General features: G+C 37.6%; 1 protein-coding gene across 3 annotated transcripts in view; it reads right to left on the bottom strand.

Moving 5' to 3' along the window:
* The window catches only part of tbc1d5 (TBC1 domain family, member 5), a 225,090-nt gene that overhangs the window by 124,579 nt on the left and 79,321 nt on the right, over nt 1–21,190 (bottom strand). For 2 of the 3 annotated variants that reach the window (XM_088929043.1, XM_088929045.1), the window contains exon 3: nt 4,756–4,868. In XM_088929043.1, coding sequence (XP_088785169.1) covers nt 4,756–4,849 — 94 coding nt within the window. In that variant the 5' untranslated portion in view covers nt 4,850–4,868. Of the gene's footprint in view, nt 1–4,755; nt 4,869–7,898; nt 7,930–21,190 lie in introns of those variants that run through there. The other variant, XM_088929044.1, reaches the window with a different exon arrangement.

Raw genomic sequence — 21,190 nt, 5'->3', positions numbered from 1 at the left:
CAGAAATATTGTAATCTTCATCATACAAGTGTGTTAAAACAAGTCTTGGTACAATCTAAGGAAATCTCTGACGACCTAAGAAAAAGAGATTTTGATGCTCATCAATCCGTAAAAGGGTTACAAAACTATTTCTAGTTTGTGTGCCACCAATCCTCTGTCAGATTGTCTACTACTGAAAAAGCACAAGACCACAGTCACTCTACCCAGAAGCAGCCATCCTACCAAAACCTCTGTCAGAACAAACCAGAAATCATCAAGGAAGTTATAAAGAACCTCAGAGTAAAACCCAAGGAACTTCAGGGCACTCCCACCTTGGCTAATGTGACTGTGTCTGACTCAACTATCAGAAAATAACTGAACAAGAATTGTGTTCATGGAAGGACAGCAAGAGAGAAAACAACTGATCTACAAAAAGAACATTGCTGCCCACAGGGCTTCTGGAACAACGTTCTCTGGACAGATGAGTCAAAGGCAGAACTCTTTTGAACATTGGTAGGCCTCAATGAGAAACTATTTGGAAAAAAAACAAAAACTGCTTTAAAACTGAAGAACCATCTCAATCGTCAAGCATGGTTTTGGGACTATGAAGGTTCCGGGCTAGTTTGCTGCCTCAGGATCTGGATGTCTTGCCACATTGACAGAACCATGAATTCTGTATAGTAGCAGAAGATTCTAGAGAATCTTATACAGTGCTGTGAAAAAGTATTTGCTTCCTTTCTGATTTCCTCTATTATTGCAAATGTTTGACACTGAATGTTTTCAGGTCTTCAACCAAGATCTAATATTAGATGAAGGGAACCCGAGTGAACAAATAACACATTTTGTCTTATTTCATTTAATGAACAAAGTTATCCAACATCAGCTGGCACTGTGTGAAAAACCAATGTCTGTGACCTGAATCTGGTCCGAAAGTAGGTCTTGCAGCAAGACAACAATCTTAAACTTAAAAGAAGTTTTACAAAAGAATGGCTTCAGAAGAAGAAACTGTATGTTTGGCGTAGATCAAGTCCAGACCTAAATCCCACCGTTACAGAATCAACAGTTACAGGAAATGTTTAGTTGGAGTCATTACTGCTTAAGGAGCTGCCACCGGTTACTGAATTTAATGGTTCACAAACTTTGTCGGACATGGATATTGAATGCTGCATCATTTGAGGATAAAGAAACATTGAAAGAGTATCATGTAATTTGTTTAATCCAGTTACCATTATCTATTATTACGGCTTAGATTAAGACCTAAAACCACATTTAAGACTGTATTTGAAATCTTAGGACCATACTTGTTATTACATTTTAGGTTTCAAATATGAAATATGTGAAAATCCTAAGGGGTTCAAAAACCCTTTCAAATGCACAGCCACTACAATTAATGATTGTTATCTCACACCAGGCTTCTTCCCAGGTCAGACAAGCTGGACTAACTCTGTGGCTAGGAAAATGGCCTTGCATTATCTCAAAGCAGCATCTGATTTTGTTGTAGTCAAGCTATTCACTTTGAACCTCATGGGGTATGTGTTTCACTGATTGACAGTTACATTGCACCTTTCACCTACAGTAAAAGACTGCTGCAAATGTCATTGGCTACATGAAGGTCCTACTGAAATTCAAATGTACACATAACAAGCTTCAACAAAATAGCTCTATGTTTCATTTACAAGGTATTGTAATAGCTACAATACAAAAAATGGTAAAAACCGTGAAAAATAAAAGAAAAAGTTAAACCAATATAAAAATTAAATACATTAAATCTTTAGTGAGAAAATCCTTAAGATCACATTGAGTGAGGTTTGCAAATGCTGACAGCCACAGACTCTCTAATGAATATGGGGCAGTTCCACAGATGTGATTCTGTACGTGAGAAGTCACCTACTGTTATGAGAGTGGTCTTCAGGAGAGGAAAAAAGGGCAGAATTATCACATCTTAAATTAGGAACTAAACTATATTAAAGCAATAAGTCAAGCAGAAATTGTATTTTCCCCAAACACAAAAAATGCAACACAAAGACAAAACTAACTACATCCCAGTGGTATTCTAAGATTTCCATTCAAAGACCCGAAAATGCAGTCAAACAGCTACAATGGAAATGCCACACAACATGGCCCAGAATGCAACAGGAGCAGCACACCAAGCCTCTATTGTCCTTCCACAGGTACTATGGATCAAAACTCCATATGATATAAATCATATCAAGACAGGTCAGGATCCAGCAATGTCATTGGAGGGAACATGGAGGATTCCAACTGTTATCAACTGTTTCTGGATTCTAACGTGTCCACACAATCATGTATTTCGAAATGTGACGCATATATGAATTCTGTTTTTTTATTATTATTATCTATAAGCTATTAAGGATATTGTTAATACTAAATTCACATATTCAATTCAAGATATTGTTATTGATTTTTAAGGATTTAAAATAATCTGGCTCCATCATACATTTCTGAACTCCTCTAGAAGGTTATGTTCAGTTAGTCTTTTGCTCACTGTACCAGGACTAAACCTCGGATTTTTGGCGAATGTGCTTTTTCTCCTTTGTTATGGAATGTCTTTCCCTCTGACTCCACTTCATACAAATTAATGTACTCTCTACAAATGTAACTTCAAAACTCACCTTTTTACTAGGACCTGTGTCTGACTGCCCTACAGTTTATCTTGTATGTTCTTGTTTAACTTTTTCTTTTATATTTTATTGTGTTTTTCTTTCAACACTGCGTACAGTATCTGCAGGTTTGAAATGGTGCTTTAAAAATGAAAAATATCTTAGTATTAAAGATTGGGTTCTAAATTACAAATACAAATATATAATTCAGGTGGGTAGCTGCATCAGCATGTGTAGGCTGCAAAGGAACAAGTAACAGGTTTATTCCATGCTGTAAAGAGAAGAAAGTATGAATTGGCTTCAGTACTCTGTTCTCCTCCCCACTGATAGCTGATGTGTGGTGAGCGTTCTGGCAGACTATGGCTGCCGTCGCATCATCCAGGTGGATGCTGCACATTGGTGGTGGAGGGGAGTCCCCATTACTGGTATAGCACTTAGAGTGGAGTATCCAGAAAAGAGCTATATAAGTGTAAGCAATTATTATTATTTAAAGAAAACACAACGTTTCGGCTGTGGAGCCTTCTTACACTGCTTACACCCGGAGAATGCTCCACAGCCAAAATGTTGTGCTTTCTTTCTTCTCTTTTCAGCATGGAATAAACCTATGACTTGTTCCTTTACAAATATGCAATGTCCAAAATATGTTTACTTCATGCTTTCTTCTTATTCAGAAACATCACACAGGTTCTAAGTGTGCTTTTAATTCTTTGTTGTTAGATTAAAAAATGCAAGGAAGGAACTGCTTCTTATTGTAGTCCATTTTGAGTTCTGTTGAATTTTTATACAGAGAAAGACAACCAAACACCATGTAGCAGGCAGCGCATGTTTTCCTCTCCTAGTCACGTACTGTCTACAAAAGCTACAACAAGTACACACACTCACTCATATATACTGGATCTTGACATTGGTAAATACCACTTTATTTCACAAGCAACTTGAAAAATACACACACTAGAGAAAATAAGTATTTAAATTAATGTTCCTCAGTCAAACGCTACATTTCTTTGCAAGAAAATGTGATAAATACCCTGGAGAACAAGAAAATGAATCATTTAAAAATGTGTCATTAGTCACATTGAGACTTCAACAAGGAAATGTTAAAGTAAATTGAGGCATTCTGACACTTAATTTAATTAATTGAATTGGAATATCCTTTGAAACTTGATTGTCTTTTCATTCCACTAGATATTTTACACAAAAGGATACACAAGTTACAAAATTTGAATCTTCATTTCCTTTATCAATTTGACATTTGCAGTTGTTCATGCATTTTTAAAAGGCGCGTTAAATGAGGAAAATGGTAGAATATACCAGACGCTCAGCACCATACTAAAAGAAAGCAGTAAAATATGGAAATAGAAAACATTACGAAAAAAAAATCACACATTTGCAAAATCTATACTAGAAAACACAAAAATGAATCTTACTCAAAAGCCCTCCCTCTAGTAAACCATTTGGGAGTATTAAAAGTCAACTGTCAAACTTACCCCTCACTTTTTTGTTATTTCCTCAATATATTTGCAAAGAGAAAAAAGAACAGATCTACTTGAATCATATGGATTATTCGTAAATACAGAAAAACTCCAGATGTCTGTTGAAACTCATTTAAGGATATAAACACTGTGTTCATGAGTGTCACCTCCAAACCAAGCAATTCCTTCTTTACTCAGATGTTTCATGACAGCTCAAAAACAATGGATGGACTCAAACCCTATTTGCAAATAAAGAAATGCCCCAACGAATGTCAGCATCCTTCCAAACTTGTCTTCATCTCATAAAAAAGACATTTGCAAACAAATGGGGAGAATGGGATGCATTTGATGACAATTTTTCTCTGGAGGCAGGTCCATTTTTCCATAAGTGTTCTCCTTGTTTTTTATCTGGATGGATTAGATTTCACTGAAAGGTTGTAATTGCTTATGTTCTCAATTGCTGACATCTGGAATTACACTATAATTCCAGATTATAAAAAGCATGTAGGGTTTTCCACTCAAATCCATGAATATGGAAATCTTTTCAGTAGCTTAATGTAGTTATTATATATATATAATCTGGTTTATGCAGAGCCAGACTTTATTTTGTGCTATTGTTAATAAAATTGTGACTCTTGGCTAAAATCTTAATGGAAACTATTCTTTAGTAAGGCAACACTCACCTTTACTTCTGTTGTACTTCTGTAGTGGATCAATACCTCTTTCTTGATCATCTGATTGCAGTGGATGTCTGGTTTCAAAGTTGGGGTGCTGCATCTCAATATATTACTATGACCTGCAAAGGCACATAATAGCAATTTATTTTTCCAAATATGTGATACTTTTTAGCTCATGTAAATATTCCATTAATAACGACTTTTTGGTTTCAACTACTACTTTTTTCACAAGTTTTTTTTCAGAGCATTTTTAGGTTTTTCTGCTAAGACAACTCAACAACTTTTGAGTTCCTATCTTCAAATTAAAGCAGTATCTTTACAGGCACTGGCTACTTCAGAGGAGCAACCTATCAAGGAGCTAGGCACCACTGGTTGGTAGTGGATAGGAAGTAATATTCCTGCAGAAGACTTTAGAATCTGTTTATGAGAGCATTAGCCTGGAACATGTGTATCCATGATTACTTTGATATTTTTTTGGCAACTTAAACATTATCACCGAGCACACATGAACAAAAACAGACACAATCTGAACAGTTAATTAAGAACACATTAGACTTGGATCCCTTTCATAATCATTTCAGCCTTGTGCAGCAAAAATCTGCATGTGACTTTCCGATATTTGAAGCTTACAGGGGCATTATACTAATATTCCAGACGCAAAGCTTGCTTTATTGAATAATACAGGTTGACACATTTGGTTCCATAGCTATTTTTCAAACCCATTATTTTACATTTGAAGTTACAAATTACAGTTGTGACACCAAGCTGGTATCTCCTTGGCCATGTGGCCTGAACTAATGCCAAATTCTGCTTTACTAATTTTACAAATTGCCTAAGCAATGTCGCCACTTTCCATTGGTCTGCAAACTGAGATGTCACAACATGTTAATGAGAGCTAAGTAATGAATGTGAACCTTCCTAATTGCTTAATCTCTCATTGTAGCTATTGAAAGGCATCTTCATCCATGTGTGCAATCATAAGTGGTATGCAAAGCTTTCTTTTCCACTCAATTTCAATAAACCATACATTTTATGTGCATGTTTTAAGTTCAAATAATGTAAACACATTAGCTTCTAACAAAGATAGGTAGATTCCCCTTTCCATTCCTGGTACTGAATGTTTGGACATCTGTATATAGTTACACCATCACTGTGTCATGGCATAAATACCTCTGAGTGGCATATAATTACCTCTATGATTCATGGTAGCTATAAAATCTTTGAGGAATATTTTAAAAAGTTACACAAAACATGTGTGTTGGATTATATCATCTATGCAGTGTAATGTTTCTATACCCATTAAATGTTTACAAGTGTAGAAATTCATTAACATTGCTTCCATGATTTCCTTCGTTTTATATTCCTGTATGCACATTATACATCTAATCAAATTTATAGGGCACTTCATCTCAAATACTTTAATTTAGCATTAAATTCAATCATCCAAATAGCTGAATATTTTATGGTATTAGACAACAGCCTAAAAGAGTGATATTATTTATTTACTCACAGCCCTCCTCACATAGTTCATGTGACATCAGGGGGTCTGACATACACATAGTAACTCCATTTACAATACATGCTAAATTATTTATAAATGATTTATCTTAATAGATGTCATTCAATATTTAACAATAAAATCCAGCTTCTAATCCCTGTTCATGCAACTCAAATTTGTTTCTTCAAATCTTACTAACAGGCAGAACAGTGGTTATGTTTCAGTAATTAGTAAATTAAAACCATTAAAATCTGACTCAAAATAAATACTTACACTGTGAAAATAAAGCAGGTAGTATTTAATTTTGATATGCAACGCAAAATGCAGTCAGTGTAAAATCGAATCCACTGAAACTAGGATTCAAATAAGATAAGCAAATAACTTGGAAAAAACTCAAAGTGAATCATTTTAGGGTTTACTACATTTTTAAGCTGACACGTGCTATATATGCAAACAAACTGAAAGTGATTTTATTTTCCAGTACAAATTTATGCCTTTAAATATGTGGTGATAATATATTAACAAGATATATAAAATACAAAGAAATTCATTATAATAATTAGCATCCAACTATTAGTCATCAAAATAGTCGATCAACAAGGTGTCTGCTGTGTAAATCAGATGCTAGTATTCCATGTGGCCATCACTGGAAGAACAAGTTGTACATCTGCAACACATACAGATGCAGCCATTCAAAATGCGCGGTACAAACCCATACCGCATGCAACTGCCCACAAGCCACTGCGTTATACCACGTGATAGGCTGGGCAAAATGACCGGCAGGGGCACTCGTGGTGCATTGGTTGTTGGTGAAAATATGTAATAATTTAATCTCTTTACTGTGCACGTTTTAATCTGCTAAGTATATATGAATATTTACATGGAATTTTACAACTAAAGGAAAATTTTAGTAGTTGAGCATAAAAAGAAGAGGAGCATAACGTGTCTGATGGTCATAAACGATATTAATTTAGGAACATAAACATATTATGTAAACCGTATATGGCTGATATTGGTATTTTAAAGAAAAAATACACACCAGTATTCCACTTTCTTCCTAAACATTTTAAGATTCAAAGTCTTACATGTGGTTATTTCAGCAACGTTTCTACATGCTCCTTCTGACCATTTTAAGTTTATATACAGTACTTTGTGAAAAGTTAAAATGTTTTAACCTTTTCTGCGAATACGCTTGTTATTGGAGTAAACAAAAGCATACTTCTAGAATTTGATTAATAGGGAATATAATATGGAATTGCATATCTAAAGAAATGAATAACTATAATTATATTCATGTACTGTAGCTCAAATAGTAGTATAGGACACTTTCTATGGATATGTGTGCTTGTGTTTCACTGCTTCCCACGTGACTACGTCTGTGGCGTGAAGGCTTAAGTGTGTGCCTTATAAGCCTGAGGTCCGCGGGTCAAATCCTTCTGTCGCCACGAGTTTTCTTTTAACAAATAAACATATCTTTGAAAAACTAAAATAGCAAATATTATGGATACTAGATAGATAGATAAGACTTTATTAATCCCATAGGGAAATTGATGTGTTACAGCAGTCCAGCCCAAGACAAACAAAAACAGACATCAGAATAGTTATAAAAACAGAAGACAACAAAATAAATATAAAATAAATAAATACATACGTGTGTGCAAAATGTGATGATCATAGTCTCTGTAGAAACAATAAAATATGTGCAAAATGTGCATAGGTTTATACAGACTGATTGTCCAAAAAGTACAATGGAGCAAACATGCTGTCCATAGACGAGCAAATGAAGGGCTAACAGTCCAAGCCTAGGGCAGCGTTATACACCCTGACAGCCGCCGGGAGGAAAGACCTGCGGAAATGTTCCCTTGAACACAGTAGCTGGAACAGTCTGTTGCTAAAAGTGCTCCGCTGCCCAGTAACAGTCCCATGAAGTGGATGAGAGGTGTTGTTCATGATGGCTGTGAGCTTGGTCAGCATTCTCCTCTCAGCCACCACCTCCAGGGGGTCAAGGCTCATCCCCAACACAGAGCCAGCCTTTTTGATAAGTTTATTGAGCCTATTTACATCTCTTGTCATGATGCTGCTGCCCCAGCACACAACAGCGTAGAAGATGGCTGCTGCCACCACTTCATAAAAAATGTGTAGCAGTGTTCCACACACACCAAAGGACCTGTGACTCCTAAGGAAATAGAGTCAGCTCTGACCTTTCTTGTACAGGGCGTCAGTGTTACCAGACCACTCCAGCTTATCATCCAGGTGTACCCCTAAGTACTTGTAGGACTGTACCCCCTCTATGTCCTCACCCTGGATGGAAACAGGGTTCAGCGGAGACTTATTCCTTCGGAAGTCTAAGATCATTTCTTTGGTCTTGCTGGTGTTAAGCTGGAGATGGTTAAGATGACACCACTCCACAAAGTTGGTAATCAAGCTCCTATATTCCTCCTACCTCCCCTCTCTAATACACCCCACAATTGCAGAGTCATCCGAAAACTTCTGCAGATGACATGTCTCAGAGTTGTACCTGAAGTCAGAGGTGTAAAAGGTGAACAGGAATGGAGCAAGGACAGTCCCCTGTGGAGCCCCAGTACTGCTAACAACCTGTTCGGACACACAGCTCTGTAGCCTGCAGGTCAGATAGTCTATAATCCAGGACACCAGGTGAGTGTTCACCTGCGCTGCCCATAGCTTATCTCTCAGTAATGGGGGATGGATGGTGTTAAAGGCACTGGAGAAGTCAAAGAACATAACTCTCATAATGCTCCCCGTCTTCTCCAGGTGAGAGTTAGCTCTGTGTAGCAGATAGATGACTGCATCCTCCACTCCCAAGTGTGACCGGTAGGCAAACTGCAGGGGGTCCAGTGCTGTACTCACCAGGGTTCTGAGGTGGTCCAGTACAAGCCTTTCCAGAGTTTTCATCAGGTGTGATGTCAGTGCCACTGGTCTGTAGTCATTCAAGACTTTAGCGTGCCCCTTTTTGGGTACTGGCACCAGGCAAGATGTCTTCCAGAGCATTGGAACCCTTTCTAATCTCAGGCTGAGATTGAAGATGTACTGCAGCACTGAACCCAGTTGGTCTGCGCAGATCTTTAGCACCCTGGAGCTGACACCGTCAGGGTCCGCTGCCTTCCCTGCATGGAGTCTCCTCAACTCCCTTCTGACCTGGTAAGCTGTAATGGATAGGCCGAGGAGGGCAGGGGAAGATGGAGTAGGAGTAGGAGGGATCTCACGATGGGGTGACTGAAGACATGAAGAGGGTGTCTGGGGTGAAGGCCTGTGAGGTGAATGGACAGTGGACCCTGTATTGAATCTGTTAAAGAAAAGATTCAGCTCAATGGCCCTCTCCAGGCCTCCCTCACTCTGTTGGCCGCCAGACAGCTTGTATCCAGTGATCTTCCTCATGCCATTCCACACTTCTCTCACGTTGCTCTCCATCAGCCTGTCCTCCATTTTCCTCCCATAAGCCACCTTGCTCTCCCTAACTCTCACCTTCAGCTCTTTCTGCACTTGCTTCAGCTCCTCCTTGTCACCTGCCCGAAAAGCCCTCTTTTTCCTATTTAGGATGGCCTTCAGATCACTGGTGACCCAGGGTTTATTATTGGAGAAGCAGCGCACTTTCCTGGTGGGCACTGCACTGTCAACACAGAAGTTTATGTAGTCAGTAATGCAGTGGGTAAGACCATCAATGTCATCTCCATAAGGCTCACAGAGTATCTCCCAGTCTGTTGTTTCAAAACAGTCCATCAGTGCATCATTAGCCTCAGCTGACCATCTCCTCACTGTCCTGGTGGTCACTGGTTGCTGTAGTACAAGAGGCTTGTACAGAGATAGGAGGTGAACAAGGTTGTGGTCAGATCTGCCAAGGGGGGGGGGTGATGTGGAGCTGTAGGCATTTTTGATATTAGCATATAGCAAGTCCAAAGTCTTGTTATCTCTAGTAGGGCATTTAACAAACTGACTAAAAGTAGGCAGAGTAGATGAGAGTGAAACATGATTAAAATCGCCAGTTATCAAGAACATGGCTTGTGGGTGACAAGTCTGTAGTCCAGATGTAACAGTGTGTATGACGTCACACGCTGAGGCTGCATCAGCAGAGGGCGGGACATACTCCAGCACAACAATAACCTGCGAGAACTCCCTAGGTAGGTAATATGGCCGCAGGCTAACTGCTAGTAGCTCAATGTCCGGGGTGCAGAGCTGTTCTTTTACAGTAATATGATTACAGTTACACGATCTGTTACTCACAAACACTGCTAGCCCTCCTCCTCTCTTTTTACTGCTCTCCTTGATTTTCAAGGATCCGCACGCACCATCTGAAACCCTCTATTGTAGCGTTAGCATCGGGAACCAGTTCGTTCAACCAAGTCTCTGTGAAGCACATAATAGAGGACTCACGATATTCCCACAGGCTCTTCGTCAGCACCGCTAGCTCCTCCATCTTGTTGGCAAGAGATCGTACATTCCCCATTATGATGGAGGGTAAAGAAGGTTTATACCTCCTTTTTTTAGCCCGACACGTTGCTCTGCTCCATTGTATTAGTTCTCTGGGGATCGCCAATCGCTCCCCCGAGAACACTGCCGACTTCCGTAACATGAAGAGCTGGTCTCTGGTGTACACAAAAGAGCCTGGTTTGCCCGTAGTACACGCAGGTTTAAAAAGTTGCTCAGAGACCGTCATAACTCCGAGAGAGAGAGAAAAACAAAAAACAAAAACGAAAGTAAACGATATCCCAAACTAAAACTAATGTAACTACCAGTAGTAACAACAAAAAGGACACACAAATCACAAAGTAACCGGAGCTGCTGCAACACGGCACCATATTGGAACCTTCATTCCATTGGAACTATATTTACATTTTTTATATTTCAAAATATCACAACATGCTCTAAGCTAAGTCATTTATTAATAACAACAAATAATTTCAACTGCTACAGATATTATTACTGACATTAAATATTATCAACACTATATTGTCATTACAAACATGTATGTAATGTCGGCCATATGGCATAGGCGTTTGTCACTAATGTAACCATTAAATAAAGACATAAATATAGAAATCCCTACGTTACAAACTGTATATGGCTGGTATTGGTAGTTTAAAGAAAAAATACACACCGGTATTCCACTTTCTTCCTAAACATTTTAAGCATCAAAGTCTTACATGTGGTTATTTTGGAAATGTTTTTACGTGCTCCTTCTGATCATGTTAAGTTTATATACAATACTTTGTGAAAAATCAATGTTTCACTGCATAATGTTTCAGTTTCACTGCTTCCCACGAGATTACGTCTGTGGCGTGACGGCTTAAGTGTGTGTGTAGTATTACTGTATTACATTTTCTTTGTAAACATGTTTTATTAACACCCGAATCGCAGCAGGTGAGAAAGAGACATAAAGTGAATCCTGTTTTGTTTATGGTCTGTAGCTCAAATCCTGCTTAACTAAAAATTAAGACACAAGAAGAGTATTATTGACAATGTTGTGAGGCTTAATAAATCAATAACGATATTAATTTTAAGATCGAAATATATTGTAAACGCATACGGCCGACATTACAGGTTGTGCCGGCTCGCCAGCGCGATGACATCACTGCCTTTCCCTCTGAATAGCTAGCAGGGACCTCAGTCGCCGGGAAGAGGAGAGATCTCCCTTTAGCTCAGCTGGCTAACACAGCTGGCAGTGACGTTGGAGGCCAGGGTTCGAGTCCCCAGCAGATTACTGTATTCCACTTTCTTTGTCGACACGTTTTATTTTTAATTTGACTCATTCATGCATGATGAACCGTGATCTTGACATGCAGATGTGGAGGTGCGCAGGTCTGACGTAGAGTTAACATTGATTGAAAAGGTTATTCATAATATCTTCAGTGTCACATTAACATTGGAATGTTCTTCCAAGTGTAAAAAGAGGCGATACACAACGTGTCTCCTCTATACATTTTCAATTTACAGGCCATCCAAGATAATTTATTATAAATAATGTCTTCTGTATCGCAGTAGAATTGGAACACTTTTCACAGGTGTAAATCCACCTATTTTCTAACCGCTTTATCCAGGACGGGTAACAGTTTCACCCCTCCCCCTTCCTTCTGCCTACCTGACCTCTTTTTAACTCTTCTGTGCCCGAATCGCAGCGGGTGAGAAAAGAGAAAAAAGTGAATCCTGTTTTTTTTTAGGGCAGGCTGTGCTCCCACTACCAGGGGCATCGAACCATCCCGTCACCCCAGGGAACCAGCCAGTATTATTAATCCCTAATAACTGTAATGTCAGCCATACAGCGTATGCATTACTGAAGCTGAAAATTTAGCCTTTGCCACTAAGAAACCACTAAATAAAGACATAAATATAGAAATCCCTACATTGCAAACTCCAAGTGTTTGTCTATTGCTTCAATAATCGACAGCAGTGCAGTTACAAGAAACATGTCAAAATGTTTCCAAAATAACCAAAATTTGATGATTTGAGGGTTTTGCTAATAATAGTAAAAATATATAATGTTTTAACCTTTTCTGCGAATACGCTCATTATCGGAGTAAAAAAAAGCATACTTTTAGAATTTGATTAATAGGGAATATAATATGGAATCGCGTTTCAAAAGAAATTAATAATGATAATTATATTCATGATCAGCTTAGAATCTGTGTATGCTGTAAGGTTTTTACTTGTTAATTAAATGTTTAAAATACACGTTTCGAATAGAAAAAATCATATTGTGTTGTCTTCCTGATATGTAGAACAGATCAGCAGGTCTTTTTTTCCCCAATCAGAGGCTCAACACAATTCACACTCAACCACATCACAGATCTCCCACACACGTCGCAGGACAGTGACGTCACTGCCTTTCATATGAATCCTTTCATATGGAAACATTTTGACACTGCGCTTAACAATCTTAGGAAGATCACAAAAGAAGCCTGTTAGCCTGGTTTTTGCCTAAAAAAATCACACCCCAGAAAGTGTAGCATTAACTAGCAAAGGTGTTTCGCAGATGTAGGCATAGTACGTAATTCAGGCTTCATGAACTCTAATAATTAATAACCCTAATTAAAAGAATCCCAGGTGTGAGTTCATAAAGCCTGAATTACGTACTATGCCTACGTCTGCGAAACACCTGATCATCTACTCTAAAGATTTCAGTGCTTTGTGTATATTGTAATTGCAGTGGGAGCAGGGTGTGTGGGGACAGGTACCGGGATAAAGTTAGCTTGAAGTTCAAAAACAATTTTGGCACGCCTGTAGCATTTTCACGAAAATTTCTCCTAGAGTTGTGAGAACACTTCCTTTGTGTATAAAGTACATTGTGAATGTTTTCACAGCCTTCACTTTGTCATTTTTATGCCATTTTTTGGACCACGCATGAATATTCTTATGTCCATATCTTCGCAAGGGAACCAGTGCGAATTTTAATAGTAATTAAATGACCGCGGGCACTTTCCACCCCCTCTACTCTTCTCAGAGTAGAATAGGGTGTTTTGGGTTTTGCTTGTTCACATATCTCTCCTTTTTATAAAACGACATGGTTGAAAACTGTTCCAGAGCCACTGCTGTTTCATCAGTGAAAAGTACATCATGAAATGCCTCTCCCTGTTCAATCCATTGGAAAAAAGAAAAGGAGCATAACGCATCTGATGGTCATAAACGATATTAATTGAGGAACAGCATCAGAGATTTTTTTTAACTGCACTGCATCGGAGAGAATACCATAGCGCGTATTTTTTACTCCCTGGAGGAAACGGGCTTCCATAAGAATCAGTATACCTTCTGGGAAATACATTTTTCCTGCATTAAAGTTTAACTCGTTCAGAGCACCCTACATTACAAACTCCAAGCATTTCATTTTGAGCTGAAGACCCTCACACCTGAAGAAGGATTCACAGCAGAAATGTTGCAGGCTGACACGGCTACCGTGGCTGACGTGGCTAATATACTATTAGTCATATCTTCGGTAAAGACTTTGATGCATAAGATAATTCTGCATAATTAAAATATTTATGATAAAGGTGGTAGGTTGTGTACTTTTGTCCAACTGAGCAATCTTGCTTTCATAAAATATACCTGCTTTTTAATGTATAATGACTAACATGCTGTAAAACACAGTTTAAATTTAAAAGTCTAAAGAGTATACAACTTAAATTCTTAATTGAATAAAGACTGTCCCTCAGCAGTGATCGGGATTCGAAACCAGGTGTTTCCTGGCGACAGCTCAAATGCTGTACCTGAGAGGTTAAGCTTTATTAGCTCCACCTGGCGGTGATTCCGGATACTATTATCTTACTGCGGTGTTATACGGTATGATGCGATATGTGCATTATGACATGTTGTGATGCAACACACCCACGGCGTTTTACCACGGTGTACCCCGCTTGTTTTGAATGGCTGCATCTGTAACTAAAAGGACATTTTGGAAGCTCAAAATACGAATAATTTAAGTAGCTGAAAATAAAAAATAAGGCTCACAACAGTATTCTGTTGTCTTCATAAACATTTTCTGCACTTTCTTCATTTTGATCACTTGCTGTAGTTATTGTTGTAATAAATGTCTGATAGAAAATGGAATAGCCAATGCTTTTAGTTTTTAATTTAACTCATCCAAGCAGAGTTCCACATTGGTGGTTCAGAGGTAGAATTATTGTCTGCCACGCGGATGGTCTGGGTTCAATTCCCAGGTAATGCACAAGTTTACAAGTTTACAGGACAAAATAACAGAAACACAGAATGAAAAAGGAGTTTAACTTTAAAGTAACTAAATCACAGTTACAAATGCAGCTGCAAAGGTAAGTCATATTAGGTTGATTGCTAATTAGCAGTATCTGCCAGCTATAAAAGAGGTCTGACAATTAGCAGTTTTTAAAGCAACATGAGGCAACTGAGTTTCAAAGAGGCCAAATAGTTGGTGCCCGAATTGCAGGTGCATTGGTCACAAAAACCGCTAAATGTTTTAATGTGTCAAGGGGAACAGTCTCAAAAATAATGACAGCATATGCCAAACAAGGATAAAATGCATCAGCAAAGAGGAACAGTGGTTACAAGTCGAAGCTCACCGACAGGGATAGACGGACACTTCACAGGATAATTTCTAAATGCAACAAAAGTACAGCCTCAAAAATTGAATCAGCAACTCAGTGACCCAGTCTCAACAAAAACTGTACGTTGTGAGTTTCACAAAGCTTCAATTTATGGCAGGGCTGCCATTTGGAAACCACTTGTATTCAAGGCCCACACAAAGATGCATAACCCGGTGTAAGGAGCACAAAACCCAGACCCTTGAGCAATGGAAAAAAAGTAATATGGTCTGATGAGTCATCTTTCACCCTATTTCCTACATCCAGACAGGTTTATGTTTGGAGAAAGCCAAAGGATGCCTTCAACCCACAATGTCTGTTGCCAACTGTTAAAACACGGTGGGGGATCTGTAATGGTTTGGGCAGCCATCTCAGGGGAGTCATTAGGTCCAATGATTGCTCTGCATGGTCGTATAATGGCCACTTTACAGGAGTGTTCCCTATGAGTGTTCCCATATTCCAGGATGATAATGCCCCCATACACACTGCTAAACAAATTCAAGAGTGGTTTCACCTTTATGGGAAGTTCTGGAGCGCAGAGTGCAAAGTTGATTTCCACCTCCTTCATCCCTCAAAGAACTGGAGGCTTTTCTTCTTGAAGAATGGTACAATATCCCTCTACACACAGTTCAGAACTTGTATGACAGCATTCCAAGAAGGATTGAAGCTTTTCTGAAGGGAAAGGGCGGCCCTACTCCTTATTAGGTCCTTGATATTAATATATTGTTAGGTATTTCCGTTATTTTGTCCACCGCCTGTATAATGTGTACTACATTGATATTTATATTATTTTGATATATCATAATATGTTCTATGTTAAAATAACATTAATGATAAATTAAGTAATATACATTCACAAACTTTCGCGGTGTTAGTACAGTTCGCAAATATGTGAATACCGCCAATGGGAAAGTAAAAAAAACAAACATTTCCACCAGTCAGACCAACAATCTTCAATATGCTGGGAGAGAGTAAGGGAATTTAAAGCTGCCCTTACAAAGAAATCACAACTGAGGTTTGTGCGTGGACTCCCTGCAGAGTGAAAAGTGACAAAGGGGCAGCTGCAGGGGGGGGGGGGGAGGCATGACAGATGAAATAAAGTGATAAAAGAGGGATTTGATATGAGAAATTTAGTGAAACTGGTCATGCTGTAGTATGAGTTATGCTTTACTTCACCACCATGTTCTGAGCATGTCATTTGCATATTTAATACACAATTTAAATTTGAAGAACATGATTAGCTACAAATGGTTCAACAAATACTACAGCAAAAAGAGCAGGATATGGCGATAAATTAACTATTGCTCTTTTGGTTTGTTCTTTTTCACCCATTAAGGACAATAAACAAGGTGCAGGGAGGGTTGTTGTGGACTGTGAGCTTACACGTTAATGTACATTACGGAGTTTCGTCCTAGGACAAAAGATTGTAAGCTCTGCTTTTCACTGTAGCAACGTAAAAATGCATTCACTTAAACAATCTTTAACCTAGATAATCTTTAACATACAGTATACTTGCTATGTATAGCAGTGTACTGGTGCCACGTGGAAAAATATATATAACATACATAGGACTTTTTTCTCCCATTTAGGATTTTTTACCTCCTAATCAGAATTTCATAAACTCCTACTGAGGATTTTTTCTCCTCTGTAGGACTTTTAATATTTAGGAGTACTAAATACTAAACCTTACATCCTCTTGGATACAGCAGGCTTCATCAAGGACATATTTGCCTTGACCAGTAAGTAGTATAAACATTTGGGGTTATAGCAAAGATTACTTTCCACAAGTATATCACATACAAATGCAATTGCTACTGTTCCTATGTAATATCAACATTTTTAATTAAATATGTGATGCACTTTGGTTAGTATAGTGTGACCCACACAAACTAAATCGTATTAGTTATCTCCAAATGAACCAAAGTAGCGTATCTATTCAAGAGAAATGTGTTTGCAGTATTTAGTTGGTTGCCCTGGTATTTCAGCAGTAATACATTTTGCAACCTCTGAAAGGAGCATCAGCAATACATTAGTTGGGGAACACGTATGTCAGAATATGACATGCCAAATACTTAGCAAGTGGCTGCAAAGTTCTGTACTCGAGTCGCTTTGTCAAATAGTGACACTCCCAGCTTTCATGATTTTGTTTTTGCCTGTAACAACCAGATATAAAATCCTGGCTTGTAATGTCAACTAATGGGCCATTAGAATAACCGGTTTCAGGGTCAATTTACAGCACAGGATAAAGACACCTTAGCAACGTTTTGAGAAGGATGCAGGGAAGTGAAAAGATAATGGTATTGATCATTTATTAATGTATTTTATATATTCATAGCATAATATATCTGATATTTTAAGCAACACTGTTACTTAAATTAGCATTAAGACCAAATATAAATTATTTAATGTGTGTGTTGATATCTGAGCAAAGAAAGAAATACTGTGCACACTACAGACTACACAAACTATTTTTATGTATCCGACTGAGCAATCTCGCTTTGAGAATCAATACCAGGGCGTCAAATTTGCTACAGTAACTGTACTCTAAATGTTATTGCTACTTTATTATAAATATTAATTTAATATTTCACATACAGTGATATCAATACATGCCAATACCGTATACAGTATATTATTTATTGCAGTCTGTTAAAAGCACAAATTGGCGGTGTATAGGCTAGGAATCAAAACCGGATGTGACAGTTGAAAATTCTACCACTGATCCACCAACGCGTCACTCTGATTGGGAGAGCTAGATTAAAAAACTACAAACATCTACTGTAATTTTCCATTACACTGCAAAGAAGCATTATGTATGTATACAAACAACAAATAAAACCACTGATGTTATAATTTTTTGCAGATGAAGTGAAACTAGACTAGAAATGTTTAGAAATTAAACGATACAAAAAAATTACTGAGAAACATACTAAGAATCAACACATTATAAATCAAGAACATTAAATTACTGTGGCACTGGTCTAGCAAAAATGTGGTTTCCTTACAGAAAAATCATTTATATAGTGCGGTCTTGTATCAGGTCCAAAGCAACTTAAGGTATGCAACCATAAGTCATTCTTCAAAATAGGGCTGGGCGATATGGCCAAAAACATTATCACAATAAAAATTTTCAGTCGATATCGATAATTATCACGATAAATGTCAAATCATTATTTCTTTCAAGTTTAAAGGCAGATTTTTTCTCCTGAGTGAATGCTGAAGAAACCAGACAGTTAATTGGTAAATTAAACAACTCTTTATTTTAAGAACACAACAAACACTTGCCAAACAGCAGAAACATTAAACAAATCTGAGGTAGAGTATTCAAGTCTTTTTTATGTCAAAATATTCATGAGTAAAATTTACAAAATAAATATCTTAAATAGAAAAATTAAATACTGCAATGTGATAAAACACACATAGAAGATGGCTCAGACAGACTGCAAAGTTTAAAGTGCTCTGTTTTATGTCTGATCGTAAAAAGCCAAAACATCTCCAAATTACCGAAGTTGAATGACCTTTTCTGTCGACGATGTCACCGTCCTTCGAGCTGGTCGATGGCAGCACTACATTTGCTTCAGTGTCGCTCATTCCTCCGCTCTAACTACAATCCTGTCAGCCACCACCGTGTGGGTAAACAACACCATGTTAGCTGCCCGGTCTGCAACACGCACGCACACTCGCGCAGTATTTTGTGCGCACGCGCATATCATGCGCAAAGCATAAACATATATATCGAACATTTATCGAACTTTTGTTAAAATTATATCGAGGAAAATTATATCGCGATAATTATCGTTATCGAATTATCGCCCAGCCCTACTTCAAAGTCATTCAAATCTCTACTAGCTTTTTTGTTATAATGTTCTTATTTGCTTTTAAATACAATATGTTTTAAAGACACTACGTACATTTTTAACAATTAAAATCTAAAATAAAATTATGTTTTCTAATTACTTTTTATACACAATTACTGATTGATCATTTTGTATACTGTAATTAAAAACAATTATGTTCGTTTTACTGTACAGTATTATTAAAGCAGTAAAGCACTAATGGGTTAACAAACATTTAATTGTTATTAATAAAATAAGATTTACTGTATGTGACACAGCTGTATTATATTAAGGATTCATTGCGCCACCTGTCAGTTTTACAGAGAAATGCATCAGATTACTGTAAAAAAAAAACCGCATTACATGGTTGTGTTCGCCACACCACGGTACTTGTTGAGGTATACCACCTCACACCACACATTTTAAATGGCTGCATCTGTATAATTCTACATATCTATGTCAATTACTGATGTCAGTTAGGGCAGTCCATACAAAACCTTTATTAATCAAGATATATAACTTGGCAACTCCACTTACAACATACAGGTAGCAAAGGGCATTGTTCTCTTGATAGGCAGGGCATATTGGTTTCTTTCTTTGTTTTTTTTTATTGTCTCTCACTATGGGCAGCATGATTCCACAGTGGTTAGCATTGCTGCCTTACGCAGCTGGGGCTCCGGATTCAATGCCTTAGGGGCAAACTGTATGGAGTTTGTATGTTCACCTCCTGTTCATGTGGGTTTCCTCAGGACACTCAGATTTCCTTCCACAGACCAAAGATTTACTGGTAGGTTGATTGGCTTCTGGGAAAACTGGCCCAGGTGTGAGTGTATTGTATGTGCCTTGAAATGCACTGGTGTCCACCCTGACGGTATATCCTGCCATGCGCCCGTTGTTTGTATTAGATAAAGCGGTTAGAAAATGGATGGATGGATGGATAATATGGTAATTTAGTACTTATTTAGCACTTTGAAACAGTTACTCAAGTGTATCATGGTAGGTCAGGAAAGATCAATTAATCAAAATTACTCCAAAGTGTACAATTGAATCATACTGGCATACAATGATTTGTTTCCTTATGCATACTGTATAAAGGTGCTCTACAAAAGTCGGCATTTAAAAGACATTTAAAATAATAAATTGCATAAAAAACCTATTGAAAATAGTTAAATCACTCTTTTTTTCTAAAAATAATTCATTTGCAGCTGTATTTCAATGTTAAATCAGCATAACCACCTGTATGCCTATTAAAGCAGAGGGGGCATAGCACCTGTAAATACTAAAACACTAAGTTTTGCAGCTGTGCTGTATTTCATCAGGTCACTGTGTTTTCTTTACATATTTTTAAGAAATAAAAAAAATCTCACTACTTTTATCAATTAGATGGATTTCTGCCTTAATGCTTAAAAGGTGTGAGTCATCTGTTCAACAGGAATATATTTTTAAAATAAAAACAAGAAGGCTGAAATATAAATATGCAGGGCAAGAACATTTTGAATGCAGGCATAATAAACACATGGAAGCAACGAAAATGAAGTCATTAACATCAAAACTTCATTTATACCTTTCATGCAATACTGTAAGGTCCCACAACACTTTGCATTAAGCGGCTCACTAACAAAAATTAAAATGAAGTGTGTAGCTTTGGGAAAACTGGTGTTTCTGGGTGCATCTCAGAGCAAGAATGTTCTAAATCTGATCAAAATAATTAATCTGGAATGTAGATCTACATGTAAAATTAAATGTTAATAAAAATTTGATAAATGCAAATTGGTTATAGAAAGGTTTTTGGAAAACAAAAAAATAAATACATTTCATACAACACAGTAGTGTTACATATGTTGTTAATTTCTTTGCAAGTGTTTTACACAAATGAGGGGATCCAATTTATTCAAAGCTAAGGTACAACATTAATTTGTGTGACACATGGCTGTCATTATACAATAAGAGCCCCTGTTTGCAACAGATCAGTTAGATAAGTGACATACTACTTTACTAATTGAATTGAGACATTTTAGGGAGGCCAAATTGTGCAGACGCACAGAGTT

Source organism: Atractosteus spatula, chromosome 12 (assembly GCF_055471065.1).
Source record: "Atractosteus spatula isolate fAtrSpa1 chromosome 12, fAtrSpa1.hap1, whole genome shotgun sequence".
Classification (NCBI taxonomy): domain Eukaryota; kingdom Metazoa; phylum Chordata; class Actinopteri; order Semionotiformes; family Lepisosteidae; genus Atractosteus; species Atractosteus spatula.
Note: the sequence above shows the minus strand (reverse complement) of the source record. Positions and strands in the feature narration are given on the sequence as shown.